Source organism: Muntiacus reevesi, chromosome 2 (assembly GCF_963930625.1).
Source record: "Muntiacus reevesi chromosome 2, mMunRee1.1, whole genome shotgun sequence".
Taxonomy (NCBI): domain Eukaryota; kingdom Metazoa; phylum Chordata; class Mammalia; order Artiodactyla; family Cervidae; genus Muntiacus; species Muntiacus reevesi.
The window spans coordinates 108,034,195-108,050,781 of NC_089250.1; the positions used below are offsets into that span (position 1 = coordinate 108,034,195).

At 36.3% G+C, this 16,587-nt stretch overlaps 1 protein-coding gene across 1 annotated transcript in view; it reads left to right on the forward strand.

Annotated features, from left to right (window-relative positions):
- The window catches only part of MCU (mitochondrial calcium uniporter), a 207,053-nt gene that overhangs the window by 155,742 nt on the left and 34,724 nt on the right, over window positions 1-16,587 (forward strand). The window contains exon 2 of the mRNA XM_065922547.1: window positions 2,741-2,810. Coding sequence (XP_065778619.1) covers window positions 2,741-2,810 — 70 coding nt within the window. The remainder of the gene's footprint in view (window positions 1-2,740; window positions 2,811-16,587) is intronic.

The window sequence follows — 16,587 nt, forward strand, 5'->3', positions numbered from 1 at the left end:
TTTTATAACCAAGGGGTTTTTGGTTGACCAAGGGGTAATTTTCTTAATATTTAAAGATTTTCTACAAAATAATATTCAAGACCAAGATCAAGATTCAAAAAATGGCAAAAGATGTAAATACTTTTTGCGTAGGAAAACAAATACAACTAACTCTTAGATTAAAATATGTATAAATTATCACTCAATACAAAACAAATGCAAATTACAGTTGTGGTGAAACTGTTCACCTGCAATATTGGAAACATAACAAAGTTTGATAGTAGTCCATTGTTTAGGAGGGCATAGAGACCATTTAGTGGTCTAATGCATTTACTGAATTAGAGTATATTTGATAGGTATGTGAATTCATATAACCTCCATGAAAAACAACTTGGTAATAGCTTTCAAAAGTTGAAGAGCACATATCTTTAACCTAGCACTTTCTCTTGAAGTATTTTATTCTTGGATGTCTGTGCCCACATGTAAGAATATTCATTCAAGTATCCTGCTCATGTTTAGTTGCTTTGGTTGTGTCTGACTCCATGGGATTCTCCGGAAGGCAAGAATACTAGAGTGGGTTGCCATGCCTCCTCCAGAGGATCTTCCGGATCCAGGGATTGAACCCAGGTCTCCTGCATTGCAGTCAGGTTCTTTCCCATCTGAGTCACCAGGGTGGAATCAAGTATCATGTATCTCTTGACAGATAACCTTTTATTATAATGTATTAAAGGGACAAATGACTAATGGTAGCATGCTACCATTTGCGTTTTAAAAAATCTCCACAAATGCTTAGACATATATGCGTGCACACACACACACACGCACATATAAAATAGTGTATGATAGACTGTCCAGATTATTTTATATCATAGACTTGCTTTTTCTGGTCTAACTGAATAAGATAACTTAAACATTTAAAATAAAAGCATCTTGTTAAACCATAGCTAAGCATCGTAAGAATTGATACTTTCTAATTGTGGTGCTGGAGAAGACTCTTGAGTCTCTTGGACAGCAAGGAGATCAAACCGGTCAATCCTAAAGGAAATCAATCCTGAATATTCATTGAAAGGACTGATGCTGAAGCCGAAGCTCCAGTACTTTGGCCACCTGATGCAAAGAGCCGACTCATTGGAAAAGACCCTGATGCTGGGAGAGATTGAGGGCAGGAGGAGAGAAGAGCTGCAGCAAAGGATGAAATGGATCACCTACTCAATGGACATGAACTTGAGCAAACTCTGGGAGATAGTGAAGGACAGGGAAGTCTGGCGTGCTGCAGTCCACGAGGTCACAAAGAGTTGGATAAAACTTAGATACTGCACAACAACAAAGCATCCTAAAGTTATAGTTGAGCCAATTGAGACCTACAGAGGACGAGATCCAGGCCCTGTGTATTTTGTATAGAAGATGGTTAGCAGTATTGAGGCCTGAGTTCTAATCCTGATTCTGATATGTGACTCTTTGTAAGTTACTTTCCCTCTCTGAGTCTCAGTTTTCTCATTTGTAGAATAAGAGTTTAGACTCATCTTCCTTTTCAAAACATCTTTATGGAGCTAAGGATTCTGATCCCCATTAAAAGTGTTGAAGCAAAGGATTAGGATTGTAGGATTTCCCAGCACGCCTGTATTTAACCAGAGCCGCCTTTGATCTCTGAGTAAAATTGAGTTTAACTAAATGTTTTGAAACAAAAAGAATCTGAAAGTGGCAGTCTACACTAAAGTTGTTATGTATATTAACTTAAAGATTCTCAATGACGGCATCAAAACATTAATGTGTAATGATCAGCTGTGAAGTCTCAAGTGATTTAAGTGGTTTTTTTTTCATTTTTGGAAAACAGTCTTGCATTCTGCATGCTTTCTTAAGCTGGTAAGAGGTAGGAATTTATGATACTAACTTGAAAGATGTCTGTTATATGTCATAGTTTTGTTAGGTGTGCATTGTCTTAGAGTCCTAAATGATTTTTGTTTGGATTCTTGGAGTGGAATATAATATCTGGCTCTGAGGCTAATATGTTGGTTTTTAGTCCATTAATGTGTTCTTTTCTTCCTCCTTTAATACTTTTTGAGGCTAGGAAATTAAAAGGTACAAGGGGATAAATTAAGCATTTAGCAAGTCATAAACATATTCAATAATCTTTCTGAAACTTAGTTTAATTGTGAGAGCCTAAATTCTAAACCTAAATCCACAAGGACACCACTTTTGGAGGAAGTAGTAAAAGTGGATATTAGTGTGAGTTCCTCCTAATATTCAGATGATGATAAGGATTAAAGACTCCAGGAATGAAGTTACCTGACCAAATTAAAACAGAAAAAGGAGAGTAAACAGAAAGACTAGATGTCTACCCAATAACAGTAGAGTAGTGATATAGCTATTTAATAACTGTCTTATTCCTAGTAAGACATAAAGGAAATGCAGGTCTAAAAACTGGTAAGAGGAACAAGAAACAAAGTTTTGTTTAGACTTGACAGTGCTTAAAACCAGTATTAAGTGTTTAAAAAACTAGATGAAAAAACAGTTTGTATGGGTGTCTGTGTGTAAATGTGTTTGTATGAAATCTTGAAATAAACCAAAATGTGCATCACTAACATCTTAGGATGAAAAGAGTTTGCGAGACTTTTCCTTTATCTGGATTTTTTAACTTTTCCGCTAAAGAATACATATTATTTAAATGATTTAAAAGCTATTATTTATTATATTCATACACATATGCATATAGCATTTGTTGTGTGCCCTGACAAAGGATGTGTCTTTTTGTATTTTCTAGGTACACCAGAGGCTCTCTTCTTGGCCTAATTTGGGAGTTGTTTATTGCAGTACTGTTGTGCCCTCTGATGGTGAGTTATGGCAAATTTTTTTAATGTCCAGTGCTTTTTTTTTCTTTCTCACTGTTTCCCATTCTCAGATTGTCATACAAATTTATTTTTCTTAAAAAATAGGCCAGAATCAAAACAATTGGAGAGTTTCAATAAAGAGAAAATTTCTCCAGTATAAACATATTGTTCATAGTGATGAATCCTCTCAGCTTTTGCTGAAGCGTTTCACTTAAAAACTTCTTGTTTTTATACTGTTGTCTAAAATTATTAAATATTTGGTGTCAGTATCAATAAACATATATTCATTAAGCTATGTATATTCAGTGGCAACTAAGTCACATTCCAGCAGGACTCTTGTACCAGTTTTATTATGATATTCAGTGGCAAATAATTTGACCTAATGATTTTATATTGAAATTTTTATTACTAATTCTGTCATGTAATACAGTTACTATTATCCTGTGTACCAATCTGTATGTGCTACGTGCTGTGCTTAGTCGCTCAGTCATGTCCGACTCTGCAATCCCCGGACTGTAGCCCACCAGGCTGCTCTATCCATGGAGATTCTCCAGGCAAGGCTACAGGGGTCACGTCTTTCAATAATTTAACAGTAGTCAAGTTGTACTAGGGTGTCTGGCTGAATGTTATCCCAGGGCATAAATGCTAGTATGTTGACTCTATGTTGTATGAGGGGTTATAGACAATATTTTTACAAAGGTAAAATGATACATACTTTTGAAAAAGTTACTCCCAAAATTCCTATGAATACTATTGTCCTTCTTAAGAAAATCAACTTGTATTACTTATCAAAAAACAGAAGCAGAAAATTATTTGATTTAATACAATTTGTTGTCCTTTCTACTGTCAATTTATGTACCTTTCTTATTTAGTACTTCTAAATTAATCTTACTTTAAGCTGGTATAGCATATAAGAAAACTCTGCTTAACGCACAGCTATTTCAACAGAATTTAGCCACCAATAGTAAACATCTCTCCCATCATTCATTCTTCACTACTGTCACGGCTACTGGGTCATGTTCTATTAACATATCAAATGAGGGCTTGATCCTCTTTTTTAAAAACCGTGCAAAATCCAAAATACTACATTATTAACCTGGCGGACTATAGTCCAGGGGGTCGCAAAGAGTTGGATAAGACTGAGCACACACACACAAGCAATAATATATATATATTATATATACATATATAATATATATACTGCCTCTCAGTAATTGCTTATTAGTTTTGTTGTTTGACAAATGTTCTAGTTATGACTATGATAGCTGTTGTAAAATATAGAGTATCTTAAATGTTTAACCTCCCTACCAAAGCAATCTATAAGGTTCTCAATTTTACTTATGTCATAAATACTTTTGAGGATCTGGTAAAAGCTTTACATTCTCTCTCTAGAAGAAAATTTTATATACACATAGGAAATGTTACATATAATTTCTTAGTGATACAGGCTCTCTCAGCCCAACTCACGGATCCCTGGTCTCATGAACCTCAACTCAAGAACTGCTTCGGCCACATTGTGCACACACGCACATCCCTGTACCCGTGCCCATGGTCCCTTTCATGAGAGGCGTTATGCTTAGAGGTTGTGTTTAGGTTTGTAATCAGGATTTGCATCCCAGTGTTCACTTTTAAGCCTTGGTTTAATCTTAGACAAAGTAATTACCTTCTTAAAACCTCCTGCCTTATATGTGAAATGGAGATAGTAATAATTACTACCTCCAAGAGAAAAATGTACGTATCCAACAAAAACTCTTATTGTATAAAGAGTGGTGTGTATGTGGTAGCGTTAAAAACCTTAATCAAAACAATGTGATTTAGGGCTTCTCATTTTAATTTTTCTATGCCCCAGATCCTCCTTTATAAAATGACTATCTGAAATTTTTATGATTGTATGGTTTATAACCTATTTAAAGGCTTTCAAAACTTTCAGGGGTTCCCCTTCATAGTAATGAAAATTAAGGATTAAGAATGAGAACAATTCTGCTACAGACAGGTTGACTATATAATTTATCATCCAACCCAGGACACTTTTGAGAACACGTGGAGGACAACCAGAGTTGTCCTGACAGTTTTAAATGCAGTAAGCCAGGACATATCTTCACTGTAGGGAAGCTGAGTAAGAAGCAAGAAAAATAGTCTCCCTAGCTGCCTTCATTTCTCTATCCAGAAATGTAATGCTACTTAATTAGCCTTGAATTGAGAGCTGTGATAGAAAGAAATGTTGTTTTGTAGTTAACAAAAAATGTAAAATTTCCTTACAAAAATTGTTTGAGGATAATTAATTTTAGCAATGCACAGTTATCAAAATTCCTGTTTAATAATAAACAACAATCTGTTTAACCCACATATAGATAATATATATAAATTCTTAACCTAAGTAACTAGATATGTGCCCTAGTTTTTTACTTTGTTTTTTGTCCCATTACTTTTTAAAAAACTTTATTTATGTATATTTTATGTACCATAAAATTCACCTAACATCATGCAAGCATAATAACAATCCAGCTTTAGACTATTTCCTTACCCCTAAAAGTTCTCTTGTTCCTGTTTTGCAAGCAGTCCCTGCTCCTACCCTAAGCCTTAGGCAAACACTAATCTGCTTTGTCTCTCTGTAGTTAAACCTTTTTTTAAATGTCATATAAATGGACTCATTCAATTTGTAGTCTTTTGCATCTAGCCTCTTTTACGTATCCTAATGCTTTTGCGGTTTATCCATATTGTAACATGGTTTGAAGGTCTTTGTTTTTATTGCTGCATAGAATTCTTATATATGGAAATAAATGGAAATACACATTTTGTTTTTTCATTCACCAAATGAAAAACATTTGGATTGTTTTCCATCTTGGACTATTAAGAGTAATACTGCTATCAACATTTGCATATAAGTCTTTGTATGGATATATGTTTTTATATCTCTTGAGTAGATACTAGGAGTGGGATGTCTGGGTCGTATGGTAAGTATATGCGTAATTTCTTTATTGCGGTTTAGTTGATTTACACTGTTCCATATGTACAGCAAAGTGATTCAGTTTTACATACATATGTGCATTATTTTCATATTTTTCCTATTATATGTTATTATAGATATTGAATATAGTTCCCTGTGCTATTCAATAGGTCCTTGGTTTTTTATGTATTTTATATATGGTAGTTTGTATCTCTTAATTGGAAATTCCCAATTTATCCTTCCCCCTTTCCCCTTGGGTGCAAGTGTGTTTTCTGTGTCTGTGAGTTCATTTCTATTGTGTAAATAAGTTCATTTGCATTTTTTAGACTCCACATATAAATGATATCATACAATATTTGTCTTTGTCTGACTTCACTTAGTACAATAATCTCTAGATCAATCTGTGTTACTATAGATGGCATTGTTTAAACTTTTTGTGGCTGAGTAATATTCTATTACATATGTATGTATGTATTTATATATATATACCCCACATCTTCTTTATCCACTCATCTGTTGATGAACATTTAGGTTGGTTCCACGTCTTGGCTATTGTAAATAGTGCTGCAGTGAACATTGGGGTGCATGTATCTTTTCAAATTAGAATTTTCATTTTTTCCATATATATATGCTCAGGAGTAGGATTGCTGGAACTTGTGGAAACTCTATTTTACTTTTTTAAGGAACCACCTTAATGTTCTCCATAGCTGATGCACCAATTTACATTCACACCGACAGTGTAGGAGGTTCTCTTTTCTCTACACCCTCTCCAGCATTTGCTATTTATAGATTTTTTGATGATGGCCATTCTCACCAGTGTGAGGTGGTACCTCATTGTAGTTTTCATTTGCATTTCTCTAATAATTAGTGATGTTGATCATCTTTCCATGTGCTTCTTGGCCATCTGTATGTCTTCTTTGGTGAAATGCCTATTTAGGTCTTCTGCCCATTTTTTTTAATTGGGTTGGGGGTTTTTTTAGTATTGAGGTATACAAGCTGTTTGCATATTATGGAAATTGATCCCATTTTGGTCAATTTGTTTGCAGATATTTTCTCCCATTTTGTACATTGTCCTTTTTGTTTTGTTTATGATTTCCTTTGCTGTGCAAAATTTTAGGTTTAATTAGATCCCATTTGTTTATTTTTGTTTTTAGTATTCCAGGAGGTGGATCCAAAAAAATATTGCTGTGATTTATGTCAAAGAGTGTTCTACCTTAATTTTTCTCTAGGAGTTTTAGAGTATCTGATCTTATATTTAGGTCTTTAATCCATTTTGGGTTTATTTTTGTATATCGTGTTAGAGAGTATTCTAATTTTACTTTTTCATGTGTAGTTGCCCGGTTTTCCCAGCACCACTTACTGAAGAAACTGTCTTTTCTCCTTTGTATTCTTGCCTTCTTTGTCTTAGATAAATTGACCGTAAGTGTGTGGGTTTGTTTCTGCACCTGCTATCCTGTCCCACTGACCTATGTGTCTCTTTTCGTGCTGGCACCATGCTGCTTTGGTGACTGTGACTTTGTGGTACAGTCTGAAGTCAGGGAGCGAGATCTGCTAGCTCCATTCTTCTTTCTCAAGGTTGTTTTTGGCTATTCAGAGTCTTTTGTATTTCCATACAGATTAAATATTTTTTTCTTCCAGTTCTGTGAAAAATGTCACTGATAATTTGACAGGGATTGCATTGAATTTGTACATTGCCTTGGGTAATATGGTCATTTTAACAATGTTGATTCTTCCAGTCTAAGAACATAGCTTATCTGTACAACTGCTTGTGTGGTCTTCAGTTTCTTTCGTCATGTACTTAACTTTTTAAGAAACTGCAAAACTGTTTTCCAAAGTGGCTGTCCCACTTTGCATTCCTACCAGCAGTATTTAAGTTTTCTAGTCTCCCTATATCCTCCCCAACACTTGGTGTAGTCATACTTCTTGATAATAGACATTCTAGTGGATTTGTAGTATTATTTCATTGAGGTTTTAATTTGCATTTCACTGATGATCAAGATGTTGGGCATCTTTTAGTGTACTCATTAACCATTCAAATATGTTCTTCAATGAAGTGCCAAACTTTTTGCCTGTCTAAAAAAATTGACTGGCTTCTTAGTATTGATTTGTATGCATTCTTTATATATCCCAGAATTTTTCACGTTACTTTTAAAATAATTTTGTGGGAAAGGGTAGATTTTTTAAAATCATGTTTTATTATTAATGGCTATTCATATACAGTTGGAAATTCTATATTTATTGTCATCATTTATATTGAGGGCATAAACATACCCCACCACTGTCTTTCCTTCTAGCTTTTAAAAACCTAACAACAAAAAGGAAACACAAGTAATAAAATCACAAAAAATGATAGAAACAGAAAACCTCAGTGTTTTAATATGGGTACACTTCTCACCAACCTAGATGTGAGATTGGGAAAGCTGAAACACCTTATTTTGCCATTTAAAAAATATATCCTACAGTTTGAACTTTTTTTTGGTAAGTAGGAGTTTCAGTTTGAAGTACCAAAATATGGTTGAACTTGTTGCATCACAAAAGTCTTTTTGAAGGCTTTTATAAAACTGACTTTCACATTGCTAGGAAAAACAACCATGTGAACTTGGAAAGATGTTTAAACTTTATGTGCTGATAGTATTTAAACTGGGTTAGTGTGGAGCAGTGGAGAAGGAAATGGCATCCCACTCCAGTGTTCTTGCCTGGAGAATCCCAGGGACGGGGGAGCCTGGTGGGCTGACGTCTATAGGGTCGCACAGAGTCGGACACAACGAAAGCGACTTAGCAGCAGCAGCAGCAGTGTGGAGCAGAGGTAAATTTATATCACAATTCAGATGATGTCATCCATTCTAGGTTTGCTATCATTTATTTCAATATTTTGATGTAAGTTTTGAGGAAATCGGAGACTATGACATTTCCCTCCAGAATGTGACTTGGTGAAACTACTGATATTGTTTTAAGGAGATAGTTTCCAATTTTCGTCTGTTAATATACATTTTGATACAAAGAAAAATCCCTTATTTGTGATCTCTTATGGAAATTAGAAAAGCTGTTAACGTTAATGGCTATCACCATCTTTGAAATAGTGTTAAATTTCTTTTCCAAAATAACTACCAGGATTTTTTTTTTTTTTTCTCTAAGAAAGATCTTGGTACTCTGTGAACAGATGGCACATCTTCCAAACTTAGCAACATGCATGCTTTTATGACCTCAGAGAAGAAAAGAGCTCTATCCGTTGCAACAATGCATTGGTTTTTTTCATTGGCATTGAAGACTTCCACCATCCCTAAAAGAGGCCTTGCCTGCTACCACAGAAGTAGTCAGTATTATGAGAACAAGACTTTGTGAGAAAAAGAATAAAAATATAAATTCTCCTTTGCTAGATTAAACTTTGGACAGGAGTTTTGCTTTTTAAGAGAAAGTTTATTACAAGGGAGTGTTTTTAGTTATGTCTTTATTAACTTGGGGGATGTTTGGGTCTTTATGAATGAGCATAATCTTCCAGTTCAAGACCTTACAGTCATTATTTTGTACTTGGTAGAAAACTCATGAACCCTTTTAACCAAGCTATAGCTCTGAAATAGATAGAAGTAGACAACCTTGTGATTTTTCAGCTGCTGGAGAAAGTTTCTCTCTAGGCTAGTCATGAATGGAAAGGTTTGTCAGTTTCTCTGTAAGAATTAGAAAAAACTTAGAGCTCTTGAAGATTACTTCCACTCAGAAACCTTAAAACTGGAACTTGGATTTCCAGTCATTTCACTATTTGATATGCATCAAAAAAGAGAGTAATATAAATTCAATTCTGAGAGTCTTAGAAGAAATCTTAGGTTCCTTACACATGCTTAGCCAAGCATCATCTGGCGAAGTGAACTGAGAGTTGTGTTACCATATACCTTTCCCAGAGTCTCTGAGTTTTTACAGCTTCTTTTCATCAAAACAGAAACACACAACCTTTTAAGATATCAAAGGTAATATTTAAGTTCAGTTCAGTTCAGCTCAGCTCTGACTCTTTGTGACCCCATGAACCACAACACGCCAGGCCTCCCTGTCCATCACCAACTCCCGGAGTTTACTCAAACTCATGTCCATCAAGACGGTGATGCCATCCAGCCATCTCATCCTCTGCCGTCCCCTTCTCCTCCTGACCCCAATCCCTCCCAGCATCAGGGTCATTTCAAATGAGTCAACTCTTCGCATGAGGTGGCCAAAGTATTGGAGTTTCAGCTTCAGCATCAGTCTTTCCAATGAACACCCAGGACTGATCTCCTTTAGGATGGACTGGTTGGATCTCCTTGCAGTCCAAGGGACTCTCAAGAGTCTTCTCCAACACCACAGTTCAAAAGCATCAATTTTTCGGCGCTCAGCTTTCTTCACAGTCTGACTCTCACATCCATACATGAATACTGGAAAAACCATAGCCTTGACTAGATGGACCTTTGTTGGCAAAGTAGTGTCTCTGCTTTTTGCTATGCTCTCTAGGTTGGTCATAACTTTCCTTCCAAGGAGTAAGCGTCTTTTAATTTCATGGCTGCAGTCACCATCTGCAGTGATTTTGGAGCCCAGAAAAATTAAGTCTGACACTGTTTCCACTGTCTCCCCATCTATTTGCCATGAAGTGATGGGACTGGATGCCATGATCTTAGTTTTCTGAATGTTGAGCTTTAAGCCAACTTTTTCACTCTCCTCTTTCACTTTCATCAAGAGGCTTTTTAGTTCTTCTTCACTTTCTGCCATAAGGGTGGTGTCATCTGCATATCTGAGGTTATTGATATTTCTCCCGACAATCTTGATTCCAGCTTGTTCTTCTTCCAGCCCAGTGTTTCTCATGATGTACTCTGCATATAAGTTAAATAAGCAGGGTGACAGTATACAGCCTTGATATACTCCTTTTCCTATTTGGAATCAGTCTGTTGGTCCATGTCCAGTTCTAACTGTTGCTTCCTGACCTGCATATAGTTTTCTCAAGAGGTGGATCAGATGGTGTGCATTCCCATCTCTTTCAGAATTTTCCATAGTTTATTGTGATCCACACAGTCAAAGGCTTTGGCACAGTCAATAAAGCAGAAATAGATGTTTTTCTGGAACTCTTGCTTTTTCGATGATCCAGCAGATGTTGGCAATTTGATCTCTGGTTCCTCTGCGTTTTCTAAAACCACCTTGAACATCTGGAAGTTCATGGTTCACGTATTGCTGAAGCCTGGCTTGGAGAATTTTGAGCATTACTTTACTAGTATGTGAGATGAGTGCAATTGTGCGGTGGTTTGAGCATTCTTTGGGATTGCCTTTCTTTGGGATTGGAATGAAAACTGACCTTTTCCAGTCCTGTGGCCACTGCTGAGTTTTCCAAATTTCCTGGCATATTGAATGCAGCACTTTCACAGCATCATCTTTCAGGATTTGAAATAGCTCAACTGGAATTCCATCACCTCCACTAGCTTTGTTTGTAGTGATGCTTTCTAAGGCCCACCTGACTTCACATTCCAGGATGTCTGACTCTAGGTGAGTGATCACACCATCGTGATTATCTGGGTTGTGAAGATCTTTTTTGTACAGTCCTTCTGTATATTCTTGCCACCTCTTCTTAATATCTTCTGCTTCTGTTAGGTCCATACCATTTCTGTCCTTTATCGAACCCATCTTTGCATGAAATGTTCCCTTGGTATGCCTAATTTTCTTGAAGAGATCTCTCATCTTTCCCGTTCTGTTGTTTTCCTCTATTTCTTTGCATTGATCTCTGAGGAAGGCTTTCTTATCTGTCCTTGCTATTCTTTGGAACTCTGCATTCAAATGGGAATATCTTTCCTTTTCTCCTTTGCTTTTCGCTTCTCTTCTTTTCACAGCTATTTGTAAGGCCTACTCAGACAACTGTTTTGCCTTTTTGCATTTCTTTTCCATGGGGATGGTCTTGATCCCTGTCTCCTATACAATATCAAGTTAGCATGTTCCAAAGCCAAGCCATTATGTGACTTTTTATTCAAGCCAAACAATACCAGTCTTATAATTGAAATATCCTTTTATATAGAATTAAAGTTTATTTTCTGTTTTAATTTGTAAATTTTTATTTCTTTTAAAAAAAACACAGAAAATGACTTACTTGTTTAAAATGAGGAAAAATGCTTCAATTTTTGTTAACATTTATTTTAAAAACATGGCAGTGTACTAGTCTGCTCACTAGTAGTATGCCATAACAAAATACTGTAGACTGAATAACTTAAACAACAAAAATTTATTTTCTCACAGTTTTGGAAGCTAGAATTCCATGATCAGGGTGTCAGCATGGTTAAGTTCTGATCAGAACTCTGTTCCTAGCTGGCAGATGGCCACCTTCTCACTGTGTTTCCACCTAGTGAAGGTGTGGGGAAAGCTCTAACTCTTCATATATATAGCCGTTGTACTATCAGATTAGCACAACAGATTATCAGATTACCTTTATCTTTTCCTTTCACCTTAATTAACTCTGAGTGATCCTATCTCCAGATAGGCAGAGGGCGAATTAGAGTTTCAGAAATACAAATTTTGGAAGATCGCAATTCAGTCCGTAACAGTTAATATGAAGGAAATAACTTTTCAATGCAACAAATGTGTTGTATCTAAAATTTTTATGTACAAATTGTTTGAATTTTTTTAGGAAATAGGTGTAAGGCGGGAATCCATACCTTCTTTGGGTTGTCGAGGAGGTCTGTTATCCAGAAATACCTAGGAACAGGAATTGGTTTATATAATTTATGCTCTTTTTCTCCTTGTTGCCCTCGGTGGAACAAGTCATTTTTGTTCTCTTGGGGTTTAAAATTTTGACTGGAAATTTTCTCATGGAAATTTGTATGACTTTAGATAGACTTTAGCTTTTTAGACTGTAGATTTTAGAAAAAGCAAGAAAAACTACCAAGGAAAGCATTTTTCTATATCTTCATTGAATCTTCTCAACCTCCTTGTGAGTTATTAGAATCTCTGTATTAAAGGTAAGATGAATGAGTTAAGGGTATATTCAGTAATGTGCCCATACATTCGAGGTGTTTCCTGTGGTAGAATTTGAGATTTTCAGGAACTGTTTTCAAATCTGAGATTCTAACATCTCTCATTCTTCTACTGTACTTTACTCTCTGTACTTTAGGATTGTATTCCACTTTACACCATCCAGAAATGAAAGTGGGTCAAAAGTCAAGGATTAATGAAGTTATTTTCAAAGCAGCACCATGAAAATAATTATTCTTAAAAAAGAAAAAAATGCCAGGGCACTACATTAGGACAGGATTTTATTTTTACAAAACAATATAAAATATTTAATTCTCATAATGAATAGATGAAGGATGTGGATGACCTTTTATTTAACCCAAATGCTTTTGACATTTGTGAGAGATTAATTATCTTCATAAACAGATTTTAAAAGAAACAGATTCAACAAAAGTTATATAGGTTGTTCTACTATTTGTAGACAAAAAAAGATGCACAACTTGAGAGTTGCAAATTAAGTTTTATTTGAGTCAAAATGAGGACTGCAGCCTGGGAGACATCACCTCAGATAGCTCTGAGAAACTGTTCCAAAGAGGTAGTGGGGGAAGGTCAATATATAAGATTCTGGTGAAGAGGGAGTTCATTGCAATCAGTGCTTACTTTACAAAAGATTTCTACTAGTCACGAGGAGCAGATATTGTCATTTAATGATTTAGTGCTTTTCTAGATATGAAGAGATACAAGAATTGGGATGATGAAATCAGTTCCTGAAAATATCTAATTATCTAAAGCCCTGTTCCACCAGATTCTCTGGCACACAGAGAGCCTCACTCCACCCTGAACTCCCTCAGTGGGTGTTGAAGGTCAACAGCTGCAGCCTCATAGGCTTTCATCTCTGCAGAGACCGATAGCAAAAGCCCTTGTTGTTCGTCACTATCAATGGTCTTTGTTGTCATTGTTATTGCTCTTCAATCATTGCTTAGTCATGTCTGACTCTTTTGCAACCCCATGGACTGCAGCATGCCAGGCCTCGTGGCAAGTGCCAATTTGTAGTTGACATGTTTAACGTAAGACCAATAATAAGTGTCACGTGCTCAGCCATGTCTGACTCTTTGTGACCCCATGGACTGTAGCCCGTCAGGCTTCTCTCTCCATGGAATTTTCTAGGCAAGAAAACTGGAGACAGTTGCCATTTCCTCCTCCAGGGAATTTTCCTGATCCAGGGTTCAAATCCGGGTCTCCCACATTGCAGGCAGATTCTTTACCTTCTGAGCCACCAGGGAAGCCTAAAACCAATATTACCATATATTTTTTTAAAAGGTTTATAATTCTCTTTTCACAAATTTTATCATTTAAGCCTAGTAGTAACTTTACATAACTGTTTTTTACATAGTTCTACAGAGAGAGGTTCAGTTGTACAAACACTAATTCACCTTAGGTTCACAGTGATTTCACTAAGTTAATTTATATTGCCACTTGGAAGGACCCAACAGCTGGATTTATCAAACTACTAAATTTATGATTCTAGACTTCCCAGGTGTTTCAGTGGTTGAGAGTCTGCCTGCCAGTGCAGGGTACACAGCTTCAATCCCTGGTCCAGGAAGATTCCACATGCCACGCGGCAGCTAAACCCCTGTGCTGCAACCCCTGTGCTGCCAGCTCTCTAGAACCCAGGAAGCGCAACTTCTGACGCCCTCCCACTCTAGAGCCTGTGCCCCACAGCACGAGAAGCCACCACAATGAGAAACCCATGCACCATAAGAGAAGCGCTTACTGGACACAACTAGAGAAAACCTGCGTACAGCTCAGCCAGAAATAAACAATTTTTTAAAAAGAACTAATAAATGAATTCAGTAAAGTTTCAGGGTAAAAAATTAATGTCTAGGAATCTGTTACAGGAATTCCCTAGCAATCTAATGGTCAGGACCCTGCAATTCCACTGCAGTGGGGGGTGGCAGGGGAGGTGGGTTTGATCCCTGGTGGGGAACTAAGATTCCAGAAGTCATGTGGTGCAGCCAAAAAAAAAAGCAAACACTATTGTGTTTCTATAAACTAACAATGAACTCTCAAGAAGAGAAATTAAGAAAATAATCTCATTAATAATTGCATCAAAAATAATAAAGTACCTAAAAATAAATCTAACCAAGGAGGTAAATACTTAGAAAACTTTAAGACTTTGATAAATTCCAGATGACATGAACAAATGGAAAGATATACCATGCTCATGGATTAGAAGAATTATTCTTGCTAAGATGATCGTACTCCCCACAGTAATCTACAAATTCAGTGCAATCCCAATCAAAATACCAGTGATATTTTTTTTTCTTCTACAGAACTAGAACAAATAATTCTAAACTTCATATGGAAAGATAAAAGACCCCAGATAACCAAAAGAAAACATTCACAGTACACTTTTGACATAGGTCTTACCAATATTTTTTGTATATGTATCCTCAGAGAAGGTAAACAAAGGCAAAATAAACAATGGGACCACTTCAAACTAAAAAGCTTCTGCACAACAAAGGAAACTATCAACAAAATGAAAAGGCACCCAATTAAGTAGGAGAAGATATTTGCAAATGATTTATCTGATAAGAGGGTAATATCCAAATTATATAAAGAACTCACACAACTCAACATTATTGGGCAAAAGACCTAAATAGATGTTCCCCCAAAGAAGACATACAGATAGCCAACAGACACATGAAAAGATGCTCAATGTCACTGATCATCAGGAAAATGCAAATCACGCTACAATGAGATATCACTTACACCTGACAGAATGGCTATTACCAAAAAGGAAATAACAGTGTTGAGGAGAATGTGAAGAAAAGGTGGGAATGTAAATTGGTATAGTAACTATGGAAACCAGTATGGAGGTTCCTCAGAAAAATTAAAAATAGAACTACTGTAATATGATTAAGCAATCCTACTTCCAGGAATTTTTTTTTTGAAGAAAATAAAAACACTAATTTGAGAAGATACATGTACCCTTATGTTAATTGTAGCATTATTTACAGTAGCCACGATATCAGAGTGACCTACGTGTCCACCGATAGATGAATGGATAAAGAGGTGGTATATATGTACAACAGCATATTCCATAAAAAGGATGACATCTCGCCATTTGGGACAACATGGGTGGACCGTAGGAGTATCATCTAACCTTGCTGTACTTTATTGTTCTCAGCTATAGAAGAAGGGCAGGCTCTCCAGCTAGCTCAGTGGTAAAGAATCCGCCTGCCAATGCAGGAGACACGAGTTTGATCCCTGGGTCAGGAAGATCCCTGGAAATGACATCATTTCCCATGGTAAAGGAAATGGGGTTGCAAAAAAGTTGGACATGACTTCATGACTTAGCAACAGTAGCATAGAAGAACGGCCCTTATAGTCTGTATGATTTCTTTAACCCTCACTAAAATTCTTTTATTGTATTTCATATTCTTAACACAGAATAGTAGAGAAAAAGAGAAAGAAAAGAAACAGATGATGGCAAGGTCATAAGCCACTGGAATCATCTATCATATAAAGTTCAGTTCTAAGTATCTCTGCAGAGAACACCCTAAATGTGCTTCCTTATTATACCTTTTCTTAAGAGATATACAGTTTTGTTGAAACCAAGCAAGACCCTGTGTGTCTCCTGTGTACAAATCCTTTCTGGGTCCCCATTTCTTGTTTATAGAAAATAGGCTTCATTCAGCCTTCTATGTTATAAAGAGCTGATTCAAACAGTTGCTAATCAGGGAGCAGAGGGAGTGCAGAAACAAAGGAGGAGCAATCAAGAAACAATAGGGCAGCCTTGGGGCAGTATATACATGTAATATGAATTACATGTATATCCATATAATATTTTTGAGCTCTTCTGCAGGAACTGAGACCCCCACCCAG